Here is a 19,266-nt window from a genome sequence, read left to right on the forward strand (position 1 = left end):
GAATCAGACCTCTCCATCATGTTTGATGATTTGGAAACAACCCCTGACCTAGCTATCTGTCATACACAAGGGGATGCCCAATCATCCGGTAACCAGTTTCAACAAGGGGAAAGGGAAGGAGCAATTCTTCACATGCATTCAGCAACCATCGAAGAAGTTCCAACTAATGCTCCTCGTCTAGAACAGGCGTTAACTCTCGGTAACCCTACAGTGTCTCCTACCTTACCATTATCCTTAGTAACTAATCAGCCTCATAAGGCAGTTTCCAATGATCATTTAGAAAATCAATGTAAAACCTGTAGAGTCACCTCACAAGTTCTCACTACAATAAAAGATTTGTTATTCCAACACCTAAAGCCCATTCAATTGAGTATTAGGAATCTCGAAGCTCAGCTTACCATCATCTCGGCTACCATCCTAGACTCAAACACCCGTATAGTAACAAAGGGTCAGCATAACATGTCACAGCCACCTAAAAAACAGCTACAAGCAAACACACAGAAAACAGTTAATCACACAAACCTTCCGACATTAGCACAGAAAAAATATCCACAAAACACTTCATTACTTACATCTGTTACCAAAACGCATCAACTCCAGAAAGAGAAACCTCCGGCTATAATACCTAAGCAAACAGTAAACGCAGATTCAGACATGATAGATACCCCAGGTCCAGCGACAAACACTGATAGTAATAGCGCCAGCTCAGGAAAAAGGTCCGAAGTCCCCCTACCTAAATCACTGCCCCCTCAAACGACCCCGAAAACCATACCCAAAAAACCTACAGTAGTCAGACGTCCTGCTCACTTGCCTCCGGAAGCCACTCCTTACACAATAGTTCTCACAGGTGTACCAGAGCTAACAGATGACACGACCGAAACTGCATGGTCTCTTAAAAACAAAGCCATGCAGTGGTTAAGCATCAATAGGCCTCTCGAATCACATTTATCTGGAGGGATCACAACAGCCCGTAGGGTAGTCTGGATTGGTAAAACAACAAAGACAACCCGCGGAGACTGCATTATTGTAACGTGCAGAGACCCCTCAACAGTGGAGTACATCTGTGCCTGGCCCCAGCTTGATAAAAAAGGGGGGATTGACGCTCGTCATCTCTCCTTCTTTTATCCGCCAGCAAAACACCAACGTAATCCCATACCCTGGTCATGGCACGAGACGCCCAAAGAACCATGGAACCAGGAGCCATGGTACCAAGTGCCATGGAGACACTCGGAACACTCATATGACTATGTAGGAAGGGGTGGACCGAGAGAAATGCCCAGAGAACGTCAGAGGCCCCACTGGCAAGAAAGACCCTTCCAAACATATGAAGGATGGCAGGGCTTCCCAACACAAAACCGTTTCGATTCCCTGGAAATGGTCGATTGACCATTCAAGGACACAGCTAGACATCCTAAAATCGATGTCACATTGCAATTTCTGAATTTTAATCACTACTCAACATTCCAAGAGTCATCGTTAGGGAGCTATGAAATCATATCGCAGGAACATCACAATATTTCCCTTACCAAAACTGGAAAACCTCCCCATATCAGTCAGGGATTACCTAATGTCTCACAAGAGGCCCTAACTATCATCTGCTCAACAGAACCTGTCAATAACACGGGACTCTGTCTACAGCAACTGGTAGCTTTTAATAAGAACCCAAAAAAAACTTCACACACCGTCACGGAACCCTCAACCCTGACTTTGGCCATTGCTTATTGGAATGTCGCAGGCCTCATTACAAAAATAACCTCATCTATGTGGCTTGACACAGCAAAAAGCCACCAAATTCTGTGCCTACAAGAGACTTGGTGCATAACTCCCCTGCATATAGCGGGCTATAAAACCTTTTTCACTCAAGCAGTACCTAGTAGGATGGGCAGACCAAAAGGCGGGCTTACGACCTTTATTTCAAATACCCTACCACTTACAGTGAAATTGTTAAAGGAAACACCTTTCTTTCAAATCTTACAAATCACTCAGTTAACAACAATGAAAGGTGACCTATACATATACATTAACTACTATAACAATTCAGGTAATGTGGAATGCTGCTCACACCTAGATGAACTAGTTGCATACTTACTCTTATTTCAAAAAACACACAATAAAGTAACAATTTATTTCATCTGGGGTGGAGACTTTAATCTCACGCTGTGTCCAAAGCATAAAAATGGGAACTGTGGGCTTCATAACGAACATGGAAACCCCATCCCTCACTTTGAGCACACGCCAGGGGGCAATAAGCTAAATGAAATCCTCTATACCCTGGACCTTGACTTTGTTAACGAACTAGTCAACCCGGAGCAGGCCTTTGCACCCACCTTTCATGGGCGAGGCTTCATGTCAACCATCGACTATATTTTAGCTTCAAACTCTTGTAGAGGGCAAGTAAGTGATTATAAAATTGGGACCAACCCAATCAGCGACCACTATCCACACAGTATGGAAATCAACATGAAACAAGCTGGGGTACCCTCTTTAAAGGCCAGTTCTTTAGACCAACAATCGCTTGCCATGAAGAAGCTGAATGGGTATGCAATTAAATGGACAAAGATCGATCCGGAGGAGATGACGCAGAGGCTCCTTGCAAAAACACAACCCTGGCTAGCCAACTGCCTGTCCCCCGAGGCATCCCCAGTATCAATAGTCACCTCTTTCCAAAACATCCAGGAAGTAATAAGGGATGAGCTATTCATTAACTCAAAAAACAAGCGAAAACTCCCTACCTCGAGATGGTTCGACACCGCATGCCGGAAGGCACTTACGTCTCTCAAAGAATCCTTACGACAGCAACCGAGAGACCCTCAAAAAATCTCCAAATTAAGGAAAATTTACAACAGTGCCCGGAAAAACCGTAAAAAACAGATAAAGCACGATCTATGGCTTCGACTACATGATAGCGCACTAAGGAAAGACAGTATTGTTTTTTGGCAGACCATAAGATCACCTCTCCTGGCCAACATCAGTGACCCTGACCATCTTGATGTGGCAATAACCGAGGATGCCTGGGTCTCCCATTTTTCTAAAATCTTCGGTATATCATCGGATGCCACACCAACAACCCAAGCACAGGAAGTTGAACGAGAAAAGACCAACATCTATCCAATCAACCTACGCTTCACCCTAAACGAGGTAAGAAAGGCGATCAAGGCTTCGAAACCAGGCAAGGCCCCTGGCCCAGACGGGGTCCCTATGGATCTGTTCCTACATGATGTCGACTATTGGTCGAAAATAATCACATGCGTCATGGCTGCAGTCGTTTCAATCGGTCTCTTCCCCTCGTGGTCAACATCGACACTATTGCCCATCTTTAAAAAAGGGGACCGAAATGACCCAGCGTGCTATAGGCCGATCTCCCTTCTGGACTCCATGGGCAAGATTGCAGGCCGAATACTCCTGGACCGATTACAATCTTGGGCCCGGGAGAAAAATGTCATCACAGACCTGCAATATGGCTTCCAGAAGGGGCTCGGAACGGTCGAACAGGCCCTAAATCTTGTCCTTCTGGCAGGAAAGTACGCACGCGCTAAAGGAGGTAACATCTTCCTGGTCTATGTAGACCTAAGCGCGGCGTTCGACTGCGTACAGCACCCAAAGCTATGGCAGATTCTAGAACTTCTTGGAGTGGACCCACCTATATTAGCCTTTTTAAGAGAGTTATATACTAACGCAGAAGGCCGAGTCCGATTTGGCATTGGCGGTGAACTATCACGACCCTTTAAAATCTCAAGAGGTGTAAGACAGGGATGTGTACTGGCTCCCTTCCTGTTCAACCTATACACAAATGGGCTTGAACAGGCCATGCTGGAAGGGAGCCAGGACCTCCCACAGATCGAACATCGCCCGATACCTATTCTCTTGTATGCCGACGACTCGGTCATTCTGGCACGGACTCCAAATCAACTCCAACGGCAACTAAACGAATATGTGACCTTTATGGATTCCCTAGGACTTAAAGTCAACATTAAAAAAACCTTTACAATGAACATCGGTCCAAGGCAAAGAGTCTTCAAGCCCATACTTATCAACAACAGCGTACTTGAAAAAACATCGGTGTATCCGTATCTGGGCATTCTAGTGGATGACACAATGACTTGGCGCAAGGCAGTGGAAGCCAGAAACCTTAACTTCCGCCGTGCCATATCAGCACTAATTACCTTTTCAAGGAAATTGGGCAAACCGGCTCCTGCGGAATTGATAACTATATACCACGCGAAATGCCACAGTGTGGCTACATATGGAGCAGGTATCTGGGGCTATGGATGTATTGACCAACTCCAGGTCTCTGAAAATGCTTTTATTAAATACGTCCTAGCCCTACCTCAAAGCTCCCCGACCCTAGCCTCACACCGGGAACTTGGTATGGAGTACATTACTGACACCATACGATGCCAGCCTATTCTACTCTGGCAGCGCATATGGTGTAACCCTGAAAGTCATATCACCCGGTCCCTCATTACAGACTGTCTTGGCCTAGCGTACTGGCGGAAAATTCCGTGGCTCGTCTACATTCACAAATTCTTCGTAGATATGGACTGTGAGCACTATTTTCTAGAACCACCCTCTATCGAAGACATCTCGAAGAGTCAGCTGAAGCAGACATGTATGAGCCATCTAAGGGAACTTCGTAATCAAGCAGAGATTACCAAAACACAAAACGAAAAAATTCGTATTCTCCAGTCAGGGAAACTCATTCAGCCCTACCTGACATACTTTTTATCGAATCATGAAAAATTCTTAATCACAAGATTCCGGTTTGACCTTTTTTATCGTTTGGTCTCATTTCCGGAAACGAATAACTGGTCCCGGAATTTAATGAGGTGTCCTTGTGAGGGAGTTTCTGAACAATCCACGATCCATGTCGCTCTTTTTTGCAAATACTACAGTCTAGCAAGAAAAACATGGATTCTTCCTATTTTACGATCCAGCGGAATAAGACATTCACACCTAGCACTTTCCCACTTACAATCTCCGAAATCCCCACATGAAGCGAAACTGATAGCTATTTTTCTTAAAACAGTAATATCAATCCGTCGAAAATCCTTTAGCTAAAACCTGTATATTCTCACTTTTTACAGAAACAGCATTATCATTATTTTGAAACTCCTTTTCTCATAGTGATTTAAGTTTTGAGATTCTATGTATGACGCTTATAATGATTTTAATTTCATGTTTAAAAATCACCTTTTCTTCTTTTAAAAAAATGTACTTTTATGATTATATATATCTATAATCGAATAAAGTTGATGAAATGAAATGAATAAGCAGCATTTAGATTAAGTGGGCCTAAATGTGTCCTAAGTGAACATCCTGAAAATGTAGTATGAATCTGGCCCTACTGGGCCTACGGTGGACCAGCTCTGGGAGAGATGGAGGGGTTGTAGCTTGGATGCCAATATTTGGTGACTGGCCTGTGGTTCCACTGCAAGGTCAGCTAGGCAGAATAATCATCAAGTTATATCTGGAGAAAGGGAAAAACTCTGGCTTCAAAAACGTTAGAAGTTAGAATCCATGCCTTCCAGATGCATAGCAAGTTTTATCATAACCAAGCACCTTTCTCCAAACCAGTACAAAAAACTCAACTTTAATGTCAGAAGAGAAATGTAAGTACAAACCTTGCCATACAAATAAGAATGATACAGATGAACCCTGTAACCTCACACAGGGTGTGTCTGCTTTTATGTACCTCCTTTAGGTATGAATATTGGGCCTTACATGTGGTCAAACAGTGAGAATTGTTCTAGGTCACAGTTAAATGAATGAAGTGTGGAGTAACATTAACTCCATCCATGGCTAGAACACAATCGCACCACCCAGTTACAGCACCTCGCCAACCTTGCGAAGCTCTAGGAAGCTGGGCCAGCACTTGGCACATCGTGCTGTCTGTCCATGGCTTCAGCAACGGTATATGTGCCTATGACAGCACACGAGGAGCGCTCAAGGTACCAGATTTGTGTCCACAAAGTGGTGCGCAATGTCGTGGAGCCATGTAGGTAAAGGTTACAGAGGCCAATGCCCAGGCAATGCCAACAGCTGCCAGGTCCAGAAGTGAACAAGAGCCGCTCTTTACTGAATGTGGTCAGGGTTGGGTTAACAGCAAGAACTGGGCTTTTTGTGCTTCCTCCAGGGCAGTCTGTGAGTGCTTCCCAGATGCCAACTATGCTGCTGCTGAGGCCACCTCTCACTGGCCGCCCTGTTGAGAGTTGGTCCGCACCGGCAGGTTCTGCAGAGCTGTTTTGCTGATTGTCCCGTAGGCTTGGGTGTAGCTCTGCAGGGCCGCCTTGGGGTCTCCGGCAGCGCCCACGTTTGAAGTGGCCTGGAACATCTTCTTACTAAACTTCTGAACAGGTCGGGCTTCTCGGGTTGGAAATGAAGGAGTCCTCTGATTCTGCAAAGACAAAGTATAAATAACATTATATCAAAATGGGAAGAAGGGAGAGTCAGTGATCCATTCAGCTTCCTTAGTCTTAGTATCAAAAAATCAATGGGGGAAGGGATCACTTGTCCTGAGTAACCAGGGTTTGTTTGTTTACTCTTCGTTTCAGATACCGATAAAAAAACCATAATTCACGTACCAAGGCTCGAATGGTTGTGTATCTTGGTTCTCCGCCTTATTGTTAGCAACGTGACAGCATCGTCATCGGGTTTGATCGTATGCTTCTCCCACCCGGAGGTAAACCACTGGTTAGTACAGTAGTGATTAGTGATGAAAAATATAAGTAAGAAGTATTTAATAAAAAGCTTGAATGACCAGACAGGATGAATTTTTAATAGGTCTGGAAAACAAGCCTAGTTAAAAATGTTGGCTTGCGTAGGAAGGTAAGTTATGGGGCTTCCGCACTGTGTAATGTCCATAAAAAAGGTCGACATGTTTCAGCCACTACCTGCCCAGAGGGGACCAAGTTGGCTTTCTTCAGGACCTAGAGTCTATAGTGAAAAAATGTAGTGGTAACCCTCTATTGAGGGGTAATTCATGGGGTTGTTGCCCCTGATTATAAGAAGGTCAATTAGTACCTTATTTGTGTTCAATTAAAATCTCCTCAGGCGTGCTGAGCAGCCGGTACCTGCTCTTTCGCAGGTTGTGCATGACTTGTGCTGGCTCTGCCTGTCAGGACCCGAAAAACCATGGGCAACAATCCCATGAATTACCTCACAATAGAGGGTTACCACCGCATTTTCTAAAGAAAGTTTGCATACATTCATCTTTTGGAACAAGTGCTGCAGGATCCCACTTGCAGGTGGGACAACTCAGTACTTATGCCTGTCAATGAATATTGATGAATATTCACCATTTGTAACTCATTACTGAGAAATTTACAATTGAGGCATTTGTCAAATTATGCCACACCTGCAACATTTACCACAGTCAGAGGTTTCAATGCATTCAGAAAGGTATGGGGACTATGACGAGTGCAATGGCGGGCGGGGTCAGCTAATTTGGCGGCGAGGTCACAGGAACTATGGGAACTGTTCGTGTAAAATTAAAAAGGATTAGGAGCATCATTCCCAACAGATCCCACCCACGTCTACCACTGACCCTATCATGTCAGCAATGTTTACTATGCTGCACTAGAGTAGCAGCATTTATGATACAGTGCCGGACTACTGACCATACAGCGGCATTAAATGGCACGCCAGTAGCATTTCCATAGGATGCCAGAGCACCTGTATTTACACACCGTTACACGCCAACAGCGATTAACATACAGTTCCTTGCCAGATCAGTACACCGGGTCACATCATGTTGCCACAACATACGATACATGTCCAGGGTGAAAGTGCTTACCAGCCTTGCGCTTGCCACAGCCACACCACCAAATGGAGAAGGCTCCTTCCTAACCAGAGGGTTGTTAGGGGCAGCAAACCTTGCTTGCTGCATCAGCGACAATGATTTGGTTCTAGCAATTGGTGCAGAGCGTCCTCGCTGGTCAGGGCCTTTTGCCCCTGGCTGGAAAATCAAACAAAACAAAACAAAAGTCAATCTTCTTTATTAATAAACTAACCGTGCAACTAATGTTTCATCATTAAATAATTTTGAACAATTACTTGTAACATCAGCTCTTTTTCAAGGGCACCAATTTTAAAAAAACAGAGACAAACTCCCAGCATATGAAATAAGAAAATGCCTTTAAAAAACAACATTTGCTCTGGCATCTTTTATAAGCCCAAATGCATGAGAAAAAACTTTAATCCCATTATTAGATGGGTCTAAATCGGTCTTACACCCATCAGGCATCCACACCTTTATATTTGGTGTCCCAAGACAAGAGAACCTGTCAGTTCAATCACACACAGCACGTAAACACTTCCAACATAGGCTACAAACAAAGACAACACTCTTCCAGAGACACACCCGCACAGAGTAGCATGCTACCTATACGGGTAAGCACTTCAGCAGCCCACAACAGTGGTAACAATCTACAAAAGAAATAGCAGCTCTCCTGTCATAAAAAGTCCCTGGGCAAACCAGAAGGCTCTATTTTTTAGGTCGAGCTTATGGGAGCACGCATGCGCTGCTCGCTCTGCAATACTGGGGTAGTAGAGTATGAGAGAGTAGCCGCACCCACTCTCCACCCATATTTTTCATTGGCTTATGTCAATTCTTTCGTAAATACTGCCTTCGGATTTGTTAAAAGGCTTGTTAGTTCCTCATTAGTATGGCCTGGTCTTCATTTGTAACCTCCCATGGCTACTGGCCCCTTTACTTCGGTTGTTACACAGCACCTGTTATTTAGTCTGTAAGCACTATTTACTTTATTGAGTTTCTCTTACTGCAGGCCGGACATGCGCTGCTTCAGCTGAAACAGCTTGTGTTTTTTTTAAGCAGAACGGCCACCCCGTAACACAGGCGCCTGCTTTCAATCACTTTAACCCAGCATTATCTTGTGTCTGTTTCAACCACCCCCCAACTTAAATGGATTTAGAAATGATTAGCTAATTAAGTCATGTAAATTCCAGGTAGCACATAATCCTGTGCTAATGGGCTGAAGCTGACAGCAGCACATCTGTGTTACATGTCATCTGTACTAAAGCCACCTGACCGGTTGTTTTCAAAAGCCTGACAGGTTGTTTTCAAAAGTTGTTTTAACAACAACAGCCCACCAATACCACCACCATCACCACCAATACCACTGCCGCCAATACCACCACCAATACCCCCACCAATACATCACCACCAATACCACCACCATCAATATCAATACCACCACCACCAATATCACCACCATCACCAATATCACCACCACCAATACCACCACCACCAATACCACTACCACCACCAATACCACCTCCACCAATACCATCAACGACAATACCACCACCAATACCACCACAAATACCACCACCAGCACTAGCAATACCAAGACTATCACCACCACCAGCAATATCATGCCCACCACCAATACCAATACCACCCTTACCACTAATACCACCACAACCAAAATAGACACCACCACCAATACCACCACTACCAATACCACCACTACCACCACCATCAATACCACGACCAATACCACCAATACCACGACCAATAACACCAATACCAGCACTTCCAATACCACCACCACCAATACCACCATTACCACCACCAATACCACCAATATCACCACCAATCCCACCACCAATACCACCACTACCAATATCACAACCACCAATACCACCACCAATACCCCCACCTTCAATACTATCACCACCAGCACCAATACCACCACCACAAATTCCACCAACACAGCCAATACCACCACCAATACCAGTAATACGACCAATACCACCACCACTACCACCACCAATACCACCAATATCACCGCCACCAATCCCACCATCACCAATCCCACCATCACCAATCCCACCACCAATACCTCCACCAATACCTCCACCAATACCAATACCACTACCAATACAGATACAAATACCACCAATACCACCACCAATACCCATACCATTACCACCACCAATAACAATACCACCACCACCAATACCACCACCAATTCCACCACCACCACCAATACTAATACTACCAATACAACCACCAATATCACCACCACCAATACCAGAACCACCAATACTACCAATACCACCAATACCACCACACCAATACCATCACCACCAATACCCCCACCAATACCACCACCGCCACTAATACCAGCAATACCGCCACCAAAACCACCACCACCAATGCCAATACCACCACATCACCATCACCACCACCACCAATACCACCACCACCAATACAACCATCACCACCAATACCACATAGCAAGGACACTATGAGAGCACCTGCGCACCATCACCCAGGACTCAAGACAGGATAATCGCAGCCATCCACCACCGGGAGACAAATTGAACACTTACCCCACAGGAGGAGCCACAAAGAGCCTCTGGTCACTTCAGGTATGTGACACCGAGTGAGAGACGCTGCATCAGCAGAGTGCTGCTGCCTGGGCTGTGTGTAGCCAACTCACCAGAACTCAGCTGGAGACGCAGTGAGGGTTCACAGATGGGCCACTCAGGAACTCTAGCCACTTCATGCATGCCAGTGTGGGTAAGACTGGTTTTGGGCCTGTGAGCCCCGGGGGAACTTGTAGCTAAGTTAGTGCTGTAGCGCTGGAACACTATTGACTTTAAATTAGAGTCAGTAGTGACTCTTGACTCTCGGAGGACTAGTGGAGCGTACCCTGGATGTTACCAATAGTGAATGGCGAATAACCACTATCGCTAGAGGGAGTAGAGAGTGGGATAGTGAACCACCAAAGAACCACTAGAGCCCCGACCTCAAAGGGGAGTGTATAATTGTTTGTGAATGTCGCATTTTTCCTTTGCGTGGATAGCAGTAAAAATAATAGACTTTGGCTGGACAATGATTTATTGCTACTGCTGGACACGTGTTGCGTTGTGAGCCGTACTGCGTCAATCAGTTAACTAATCGATATCCACCTGTCACCAATTGGTGATACTCGAAATGGTGATTGAGCAGGAGATGTTGCAGTATAAGATGTCAAATCCGCATTGGTGCACAGTGATTGCTAAGGTCATAGGTGCACCATGGGTCTTCCATGGGCTGCAGCATGTATTGTGCTACCCATGGGAGTCCACTAAAACTGTGATTACAGGCCTGCCATTGCAGCCTGTGTGAGTTGGGGCTTGCACGTCTCACGACAGATTAAGTTTACTTATATCGGAGGTTACTGCACTTTAAACCTACAAGTCACCCTGATGGCAGGCTCTTCAGTCCAGAGGGCAGGGTGCTTGATTACAAGTGTGAGGATGCCCCTGTATGAGCAGGACAACCCTACAAACCCCGGAGTCGATTCTCCAGGCTTTGTAAGTGGGTTCAGCCACTTTAAGACATATAGTGGACATCAGTCATTATGAAATGTCTAACTATATAGTGGCTGCACAGAGCCCGGTCATGTTTGGTATCACACATGTTGGAATCATACCCAAACACTGATTCAAGTGTTGGAAGTATGATCCCATGTACTGGGGAGCTCCCTTGGGGTACCTCCCTGTACTCCGGTAACAGCCTTTCAGGGTCTTACAACAAGCTAGTGCTGACCACAGACATGATTCTGCCCTCCTGCTGCTGAGCCAAGCTTGAGCAGGGGAAGGTAGAAAAATAGGTTTCCTGTCACAGAGAGGTGTGACCAACTCCCAGACAGGACTTAGTGTATTGGGCTAGGGTGCAGGGGCTTGCCAGTATCAAAAGACGGCTTTGAAGGGCACATTGGGTGCCCTCCTTGCAGACTAAAGTTTGAGCCAGTTCAGGGAGTCTTTGGCTCCCGCTCTGGCGTGAAACTGGACAAAGGACAGGGGGAGTATCATCTCCTTTGTCGTGCCCCTACTCTGTGAGGGACCCCTGAGTTGTTCAAACCCTTTCCTCAGGGTATTTAAGGGCTTACCTGTCGGTGGGTCAAGACTCGAGGCTGAAACTACGCCACTCTTCGACCGTCTGGACACTTGGACTTTGCTGGATTTTGCATGGAACAGAGACTGCACCAAGAAAGACTCCTACTGCTCCTGGTCTTGCTGTTCTGCAAGTCTTCTTTGTCTGTATCTGTGCTTCTTCCAGGTTCTTCAACAGACCTGTGGGCATCATGAATGTGAATGTTAATGTTAATATTACTTGTAAAGCGCAACATTCATCCCAACAGGGATATCATGGCGCTAAGATTGAAAGTGTGTACAATGAACTGGTGCGTGTCACTCAAAAGATTTAATCCGTTTTAGGGAACAGTAGGGTTTTCAATTTCCTTCTAAAGGTGAGGTAGCAATCCGTAAGCCTTAGATCCATTGGTAGATCATTCCAGATATTTGCAGCCAGATGGGAAAAAGCACGTCCGCCCATCCTAGATTTTCTTATTCGAGTGGTAGCGGCTCTTGCAGTGAATTGAGAGCGGAGATTCCTGGTTGGCGCGTAAAATTGAATCCTGTTTTTTAGGATATTAGGGCCTGTCTTATGCAGTGCCCTATGGGCCATGCATAACATTTTAAAGGAAGCTCTTTGCCTCATTGGAAGCCAATGCAAAGCTCTCAGGCACCTCTTGGCCGAGGAAAATTTATTTTTGTTACAGACTGCTTTTGCTGCAGCATTCTGGACAAGCTGCAGCTTTGTGAACAGGTAGTCTGCCATTCCCGCGAACAGTGAGTTTCCATAGTCCAGCCTGCTTAACAGCAGTGACTGAACTAGTATCTTTCTACATTCCATGGGGATCCAAGGAAAGACACGTCTCAACATTTTTAACAGAGCGAAACCCTTACCACAAATTGTTATGACATGCTTTTTCATTGACAGAGTCCTGTCAATCTGCACTCCCAGGTTTCTTGCAAACTCAGTTGGATTGGGGGGTGTGCCCAGAGTGATAGGCCATCAGGTGTTATCCCATAACTGTTGGGCTCCCCCAAAAAGAAGAATTTCCGACTTGTCGGCGTTTAATTTTAAGCAATGATTGTGCATCCAGTTCGCTAGTTCCGTGAGGCAGCTAAGCAGCCTGTTTTTGGCATCTTCTTCACCGTTTAGTGTGACCATTAGCTGCGTATCATCTGCGTATGAGAAGATATTGATGCCCCATTTCCTGGCTATTGGTGCAAGGGATGATACGTATACATTGAATAGTGTTGGACTCAATGACGCCCCCTGCGGTACTCCGTACTTGATCTTCCGAGGGGTGGAGATGAAATTACCTAGGCGAACAGTGTGTGGTCTATCTGATAGGAAAGATTCCAACCAGCTCAGTGCTTTTGCCTGTATGCCTTTTGCGGCTAGCATTGTTAGTAGTAGTTTATGGGACACGGTATCAAATGCCGCCAATAGGTCCAACAATATTAGAGCGACTGTTTTACCTTGATCCACCTGTATTCTAATGTCATCTAGTACGGCCAAAAGTGTTGTTTCTGTACTGTTGTTTATCCTAAAACCCGTCTGCGATATGTCCAGCAGATTGTTGGTCTCCAAAAAGCTGGACAGCTGCCTATTTACCAGTTTTTCCAAAACTTTTGATAAATAAGGCAACTGTGAGATGGGCCGGTAGTTAGCAGGGTCGTTTATATCCGCACCTGCTTTCTTCAATAGGGGGTGACAACTGCGTTTTTCCAGGTGGATGGAAATTCTTCACGTTCCAGCGATCGATTTAGTACTTGTGTTACTGCCGAACAGATTACAGGCATGAGCTGTAAAAAGATATGATGTGGACAAGGGTCCAAGGGGGATCCCAATTTAATTTCTAACATAACCTTGTTTACTTCCTCTTCGGAAAAAGGGCCAAAGGTTGGACAATTAACTGACAGAATGGAGTTTAAGTGGTCCTCGATTTCTTCTTGGTTATTGTTGGTAAAGGAGGTATAGATTTTATCTATTTTCTCACGGAAGAACTTGCTTATTTTATTACATCCCTCTTGTGAGGGAGTCAAGTTTGAAGTAAGGCTGGGAGGACTACTGAGTTCTTTAATTATTTTAAAGAGTTCTTTAGACGAATTTCTGTTTTCCGCTATCCGCCGCGAAAAATATTCTTTTTTTGTTTTCCTTATGGCTGCATTATAGGCTTTCAATTCCCTTTTGTAAACTAGTCAATCGTCCGTAGCTTTACTTAGCCTCCATTTATGCTCTAATGTGGTACATTTCCTTTTTAGAGTTTTTAGGTCTGGGCATACCATTTTTCAGACAGCGTTCGTCTGGGTTTATGGTTGGAGCAAAGTGTTGAGCAATGTTCAAGTGCCTTCCCAATGCCTTTATACAAGAAATGTAGTTCCTGCTCACTGGAGGATCCCGGGTCATTATTGTAGTGAAAATGCTGTTGGAATTTCTCCACGGAGAAATTCTTCCAGCTTCTAGCTTTAGCTGAGGTCTGGGCAGTTGGTCTTGAGTCCTTCATGGGTACATTAATGGTAAACTCAATCATATAATGGTCAGTCCAAATCAGTGGCTTTATATCATTAACAGTGGTATTTATGATATTAGTAAAAATGAGATCCAACCCAAAGTAATCTCCCCTGGAGTGAAGGAGTCACTCCCCAGTATCTCCATGCACCGCAACAAAGCTGACCGGTCTGCTGCTCCTGTCGTCCTAAGGACTTCCTGAGGTTCAGCAACACAGTTTGTGGTTCTGCAACTCCCTCAAGGCTTAACCTGTCCTCTCTGCAGTTTTGAGGCCAGTATACCTCGTCTGAACCGCTGGGACAAAACCCTGTGCACTGCGTCGACTTGCCGTTGCCAAGGCATGTTGGCTCTGCACTCCAGCGATCATTGGGCTACAGGAAGCTCCAGCCTCCAGCATCTCTTCCCTCCAAACTCAGCATCCTCACCACATCCAATGCAATGTGGGCCTCCATTTTTGGTGTGCTGCTCAAGGTCCTCTTGCGACTCCTATGCCTTTGACCTGTTGGTCCCCTCCTGAGGGTCTTCTACTGCTTCAGTGGGCTCTGCTACTTGCTCGGGACTGCTCTGACTCTCCTGCTGTTGGTGATTTCCTTAGACCTTGTTGGTCCCAACATTTGCTTCTTCTTCGTTCCCCACACCAGTTTCGGCTATCAAGGCTTTTTGATGCACCGGCCGGGTACCGACCACCTAGTCACTGACGTCCAAAGTGGGACAGCTCATGCACGGCTGCTGATCTTACTCAGCGTCACCTGGTCCTTACAGCTGCAGAGACATGGTCACTTCCGACTCTTCTGAACCTTTGACATCGGTGGGAATTGCTCTTCAGTGCCTCTTAGTCACTCCTGAGTGGCATAGACCCTGTCCCCTCTGCTTGCAGGTTCTTCACTTCCAGAATCCACCCCTAGATTTCAACAGACTTCTTCACCTTCTTCTGCAGAGGCATTTTCTTCCAAGTCTTCCATTGTCATCTACGGAGGATTCCGATGTCTCTTCACCCCTATGCACCTGGTTTTCCTGGTGTAGGTAACCTGGTGCCCGAAGCATTCCCGGGTGGGGTGGCTCTCCAACCTCTCGTCCTCCAAGGGAACTCTTCAGGGTCCTCTGGGAAGAGTCCTTCTTCTGCATAATTCCATTGACATCTATTGGTTACGTGGCTGTGTTCCCACTCTGCAGACAGCATCTGTGGGGTTCCTGGGTTTACCTTGGGTGGTTGCTTGCGTCCCAGTCTCCTCTGGGTCTTCTGGGCCAAGACACGTCCTCCTTTGCAGTTCGCATTCCACTTTCTTAGTATATGGTTTCGTCTCCCCCTAGAGACCACTGTATTTTGTGCTACTTACCTGATTGCATTTGAAGTATTGTTGTATACTGTGCTGCTATTTCCGGGTAGGAGGTGTACTAATGTGTTAGTGAATGTTGTGTAATAAATAGAAGTATTTTCATATTAACACTGTGCAGTTCTTTTTTATTTAGCCTACACTATAGGATTAAACTGGTAAAACAAGCTGCTTAACACTCCTTCAAGATAAGCCTGAAGACTGCTCTCCACAGCTACCATTTTGAGAACTTTCTATGGCTAGCAAAGACTGCTAAAATCACCATAATGTTGCCTGGATTAGTGCAAGGTGCATCACTTAAATAAGTGTGCACCATACACTATGCTAGCCTCCTACCCCCAGTGAATGCAGGAGGTCTGCGGTAGTCTCGAGGTGGGAGACAACAGCCTGGGGCGTGCCTGCCTTCAACAGCCAGTTGTTGAGATAGGAGAAGAGTGGCACCCCTGATCCCTGCAGATGAGCTATAACCACCGATATCACCTTGGTGAACACCCAAGGGGCACTGGTGAGCTAAAAGGGCGCACAGTGAACTAAACATGCTCATCGCCCACCGTGAACCCCAGGTAACGCCTGTGGGCAGGCAGGACGGGAATGTGGAAATATGCATTCTGCAAGTCCATCACCACATTCCAGTCTCCAGCACACATGGGACCAGAGCAAGAGAGAGCATCTTGAATTTCTCCTTCTTGAGGAAGAAATTGAGAGAGCAAAGGTCGAGGATAGGACGAAGGCCTCTTTCCTTCTTTGGCACCAGAAAGGAGCAGGAAAAGCAACCACAAACTACTTCTGGCAATAGCACTCCATGGCTGCTTTGGCCAAAACAGATGACACTTCCTGGCGGAGAAGAGAGAGGTGGTGTTCTGTCAACCTGTCATAAGTAGGTGGCATGGAGGGAGGGGTAGTATTGGAAGGGAGGGAGTAGCCCCTTGGGACAATCTGCAAAACCCAGCTGTCCAATGTTCTGGACTGCCAGCGGGGTAGCTGATGGTGAATCCTGCTGCCCACTGCAGGCCCATGAGGGTAAGCAGGCAGACTAGGAGGGTTACGAGGCTTCAGCTGCTGGAGGATTGGTGGTCTGAGCCAACCGCAAGACACCTGACCCACGGGGCCAGTAGGAAGCGTGTCCGTAGTCTCCCAGAGGCTGAAAAGCTTGCGTGCCAAGGCGACTGGGCAGATAAAGATGCGGGAGCATGCCCCTTCAGTGGCCACAAAAGGCGCAAAAGGACGATTAAGGGAGTCGAGGGGCAATGAAAAGGACCTGGCAATAGCCCTACTGTACTTAAAGCGCTCCTGTGCTGAATCTACCTTGTTTCTGAAGAGACAGGAGCCTTCAGAGGGCATGTCCATGAGTGAGAACTGAATATCCTCAGAAAAGCCGGTCATCCTCAACCAGGCGTGGCCCCGCTGGGCCACTGTCGACGAAACCTCACCGCCTAGGGAGTTAGTGGTGTCTAGTCCACAGCAGCTGGTGAACTTTGCTGCATCCCTTTTATCGGTAACGGCCTGGGTGAGCATGGCCCAGGCCTCCCCGGGACCATTGGCAGCACCTGCGCAACCGTATCCCACAAACCGCAGTGCCAGGCTGACAGAAGAATACGTCTTCTTCCCAAGATTCGCCAGCCTCTTGGATTCCCTGCCCAGGGGTGCAGTCAGTAATGCGCCAGGATTTACATGGACCATGGAGGCTTGGACCACTAATCTCTCCAGGGTAGGGTGTTGGGTGAGGAAATGTGGATGCCCTGAAGCAGGGAGGTGGCAGTGGGCAATAGTCCTATTGACAGGAGTCCTATGCTGGGCTTGGACCAAGTCGAAAGCAGGCCATCCGTAATTGCTTCATTGAAAGCGGTTCTGAGGGGGTACACTCCTGAGTGAAGCATTTCCGTCAAGACCTTAGCCTTGACTGCCACCAAGGGCAAGCTAAGGTCCATGACTTTAGCCGCTCTCCGCACCACCATTGCAAATGTAGTGCCCTCCTCCGTAGCCACAGTAGGGGGAGAAAGCATGTTGTTGTCTGGAGAAGTAACAAGACCACTGGTTCTCACACAAGTTCATTTGTTCCTCAAAAGGCTTGTATTCCTCTGGGTCCAGCAATGCCTCCCAATCCTCCTCAAGTCCTAGCCAATAAGAATAGGGCTCAGGCTCCAACCTGGAAGGCATGGCTCCAGTTAGCGCCAGAGCCGGCATCAGATGACTCCCCTTCGGCTCTTTGACAGATTCAGGAGTGAGAATGAAGCTGGTGCTGCCAGTGGACACGGGTGGCACTGAGATCCTTGGCCTCGGGATCAGTGTCTGAGAAGGTCAAGGTGGTATGACCACCACCAATCCGGATCCATCTGTGGATTCTTGGGGCCAGACTGGTGACTAAGCCGCCAGCGTGGAATTAGTAGGGCCGTCCCAAACCTACAGGACCCGATGGCACGTCAGAGGGAACGGGCCGCCCAAAGATGAGGTGCATATCCTCATAAAACTCCCTCAATTGGGTGACAGCCGCCCCAGCTCCTGGAAACTCGGGTAAATGCAGAGTCCACCAAGGCACTGGCTCAACTACCGAGTCAGGCCTCAAGTGGCGACGCTCCCTTGTCTTGTTGGTTGACAGACGAGTTGAAGTCAATGCACTCTTTGACTTCTTCTTGTGGTTCTTGGACTTACCCGAGTGGCTGAATGACTTGGAATGTGATGATCTCAGGATCATGATCATTGCGGCATCGCACGTCGAGCTGCCATTAGTTTGAGGGATGAGTCTATCAATGCCTTCGGGTGCATGGTGCGGCAGTCAGGGCAGGTTTATGGGTCATGATCCCACTCGAGGCACCAGAGGCATACACGGTTCAGGTCCATCACCGACATCTGTCTGTGACAGGCACCGCAGGGCTTGAAGCTGGCTTTCTTGGATGAAATTCCTGCCACACCAAGAGATAATCCCCCAAAAAGATTTTGACAAAGCATTGAAAAATCCTAGTAAAAAAATGACTAAGAGGGGGGCGTGGCTAGCAGCCGAGCATGGCGGCCACTTAACAGTGAGGCTCCGGGAGTGAGGCGGCATCCCCCAGCAATCCTGCACATTAATCCGCAACAAGAATAACTCTGAAGGGGCGAACCGGGTCAAGGACCGAGTGGCGTCCAGCAGGGCGAGTTTGGGAATTGTAAGTCACAGGGGAGAGTTGGAACGGACTCCTGCATGGCAAGGCCTGGGCGCGACTGCAAGCAGCGGGCTGTCGTGAAGCTACTGGCTGGGCGGAAGTAGTGGTGTGGCGGGGCTCAGATGCCGGAAGTCACTGCAGGAGGCGCAGTTACGATCGCGACAGGCGGAAAAAAGGCGACATACACCATCTGCAGCCGACCGGAAGATCAGCGGAGAGAGCGGAAGTCAACGAGGGCCCACGGGGCAACAAGGAAGTGGCGAAGCGGCCCGGGGCTTCCAGGAACGGCGGAACAGTGCAACGCGGCCCGCACCGGATTCAGGAGGATACCCAGCGGGAGTTCGGTAATCGGCAAGGGGGACAGCAGCGCCATCAAACCCCCCCCCCCCGCTTGGAAACACAGAGAAGGCTCTGA

General features: G+C 47.2%; 1 protein-coding gene across 2 annotated transcripts in view; it reads right to left on the reverse strand.

Annotated features, from left to right (window-relative positions):
* Positions 1 to 5,569: 5,569 nt before the first annotated feature.
* MAPK15 (mitogen-activated protein kinase 15) overlaps positions 5,570 to 19,266 on the reverse strand; it is a 184,849-nt gene continuing 171,152 nt past the window's right edge. For both annotated transcript variants that reach the window (XM_078686411.1, XM_078686413.1), the window contains exons 14-15: positions 7,793 to 7,954; positions 5,570 to 6,394 (exon numbers count right to left, since the gene is read on the reverse strand). In XM_078686411.1, coding sequence (XP_078542537.1) covers positions 6,188 to 6,394; positions 7,793 to 7,954 — 369 coding nt within the window. In that variant the 3' untranslated portion in view covers positions 5,570 to 6,187. The remainder of the gene's footprint in view (positions 6,395 to 7,792; positions 7,955 to 19,266) is intronic.

Source organism: Lissotriton helveticus, chromosome 4_1 (genome assembly GCF_964261635.1).
Source record: "Lissotriton helveticus chromosome 4_1, aLisHel1.1, whole genome shotgun sequence".
NCBI classification, from domain to species: domain Eukaryota; kingdom Metazoa; phylum Chordata; class Amphibia; order Caudata; family Salamandridae; genus Lissotriton; species Lissotriton helveticus.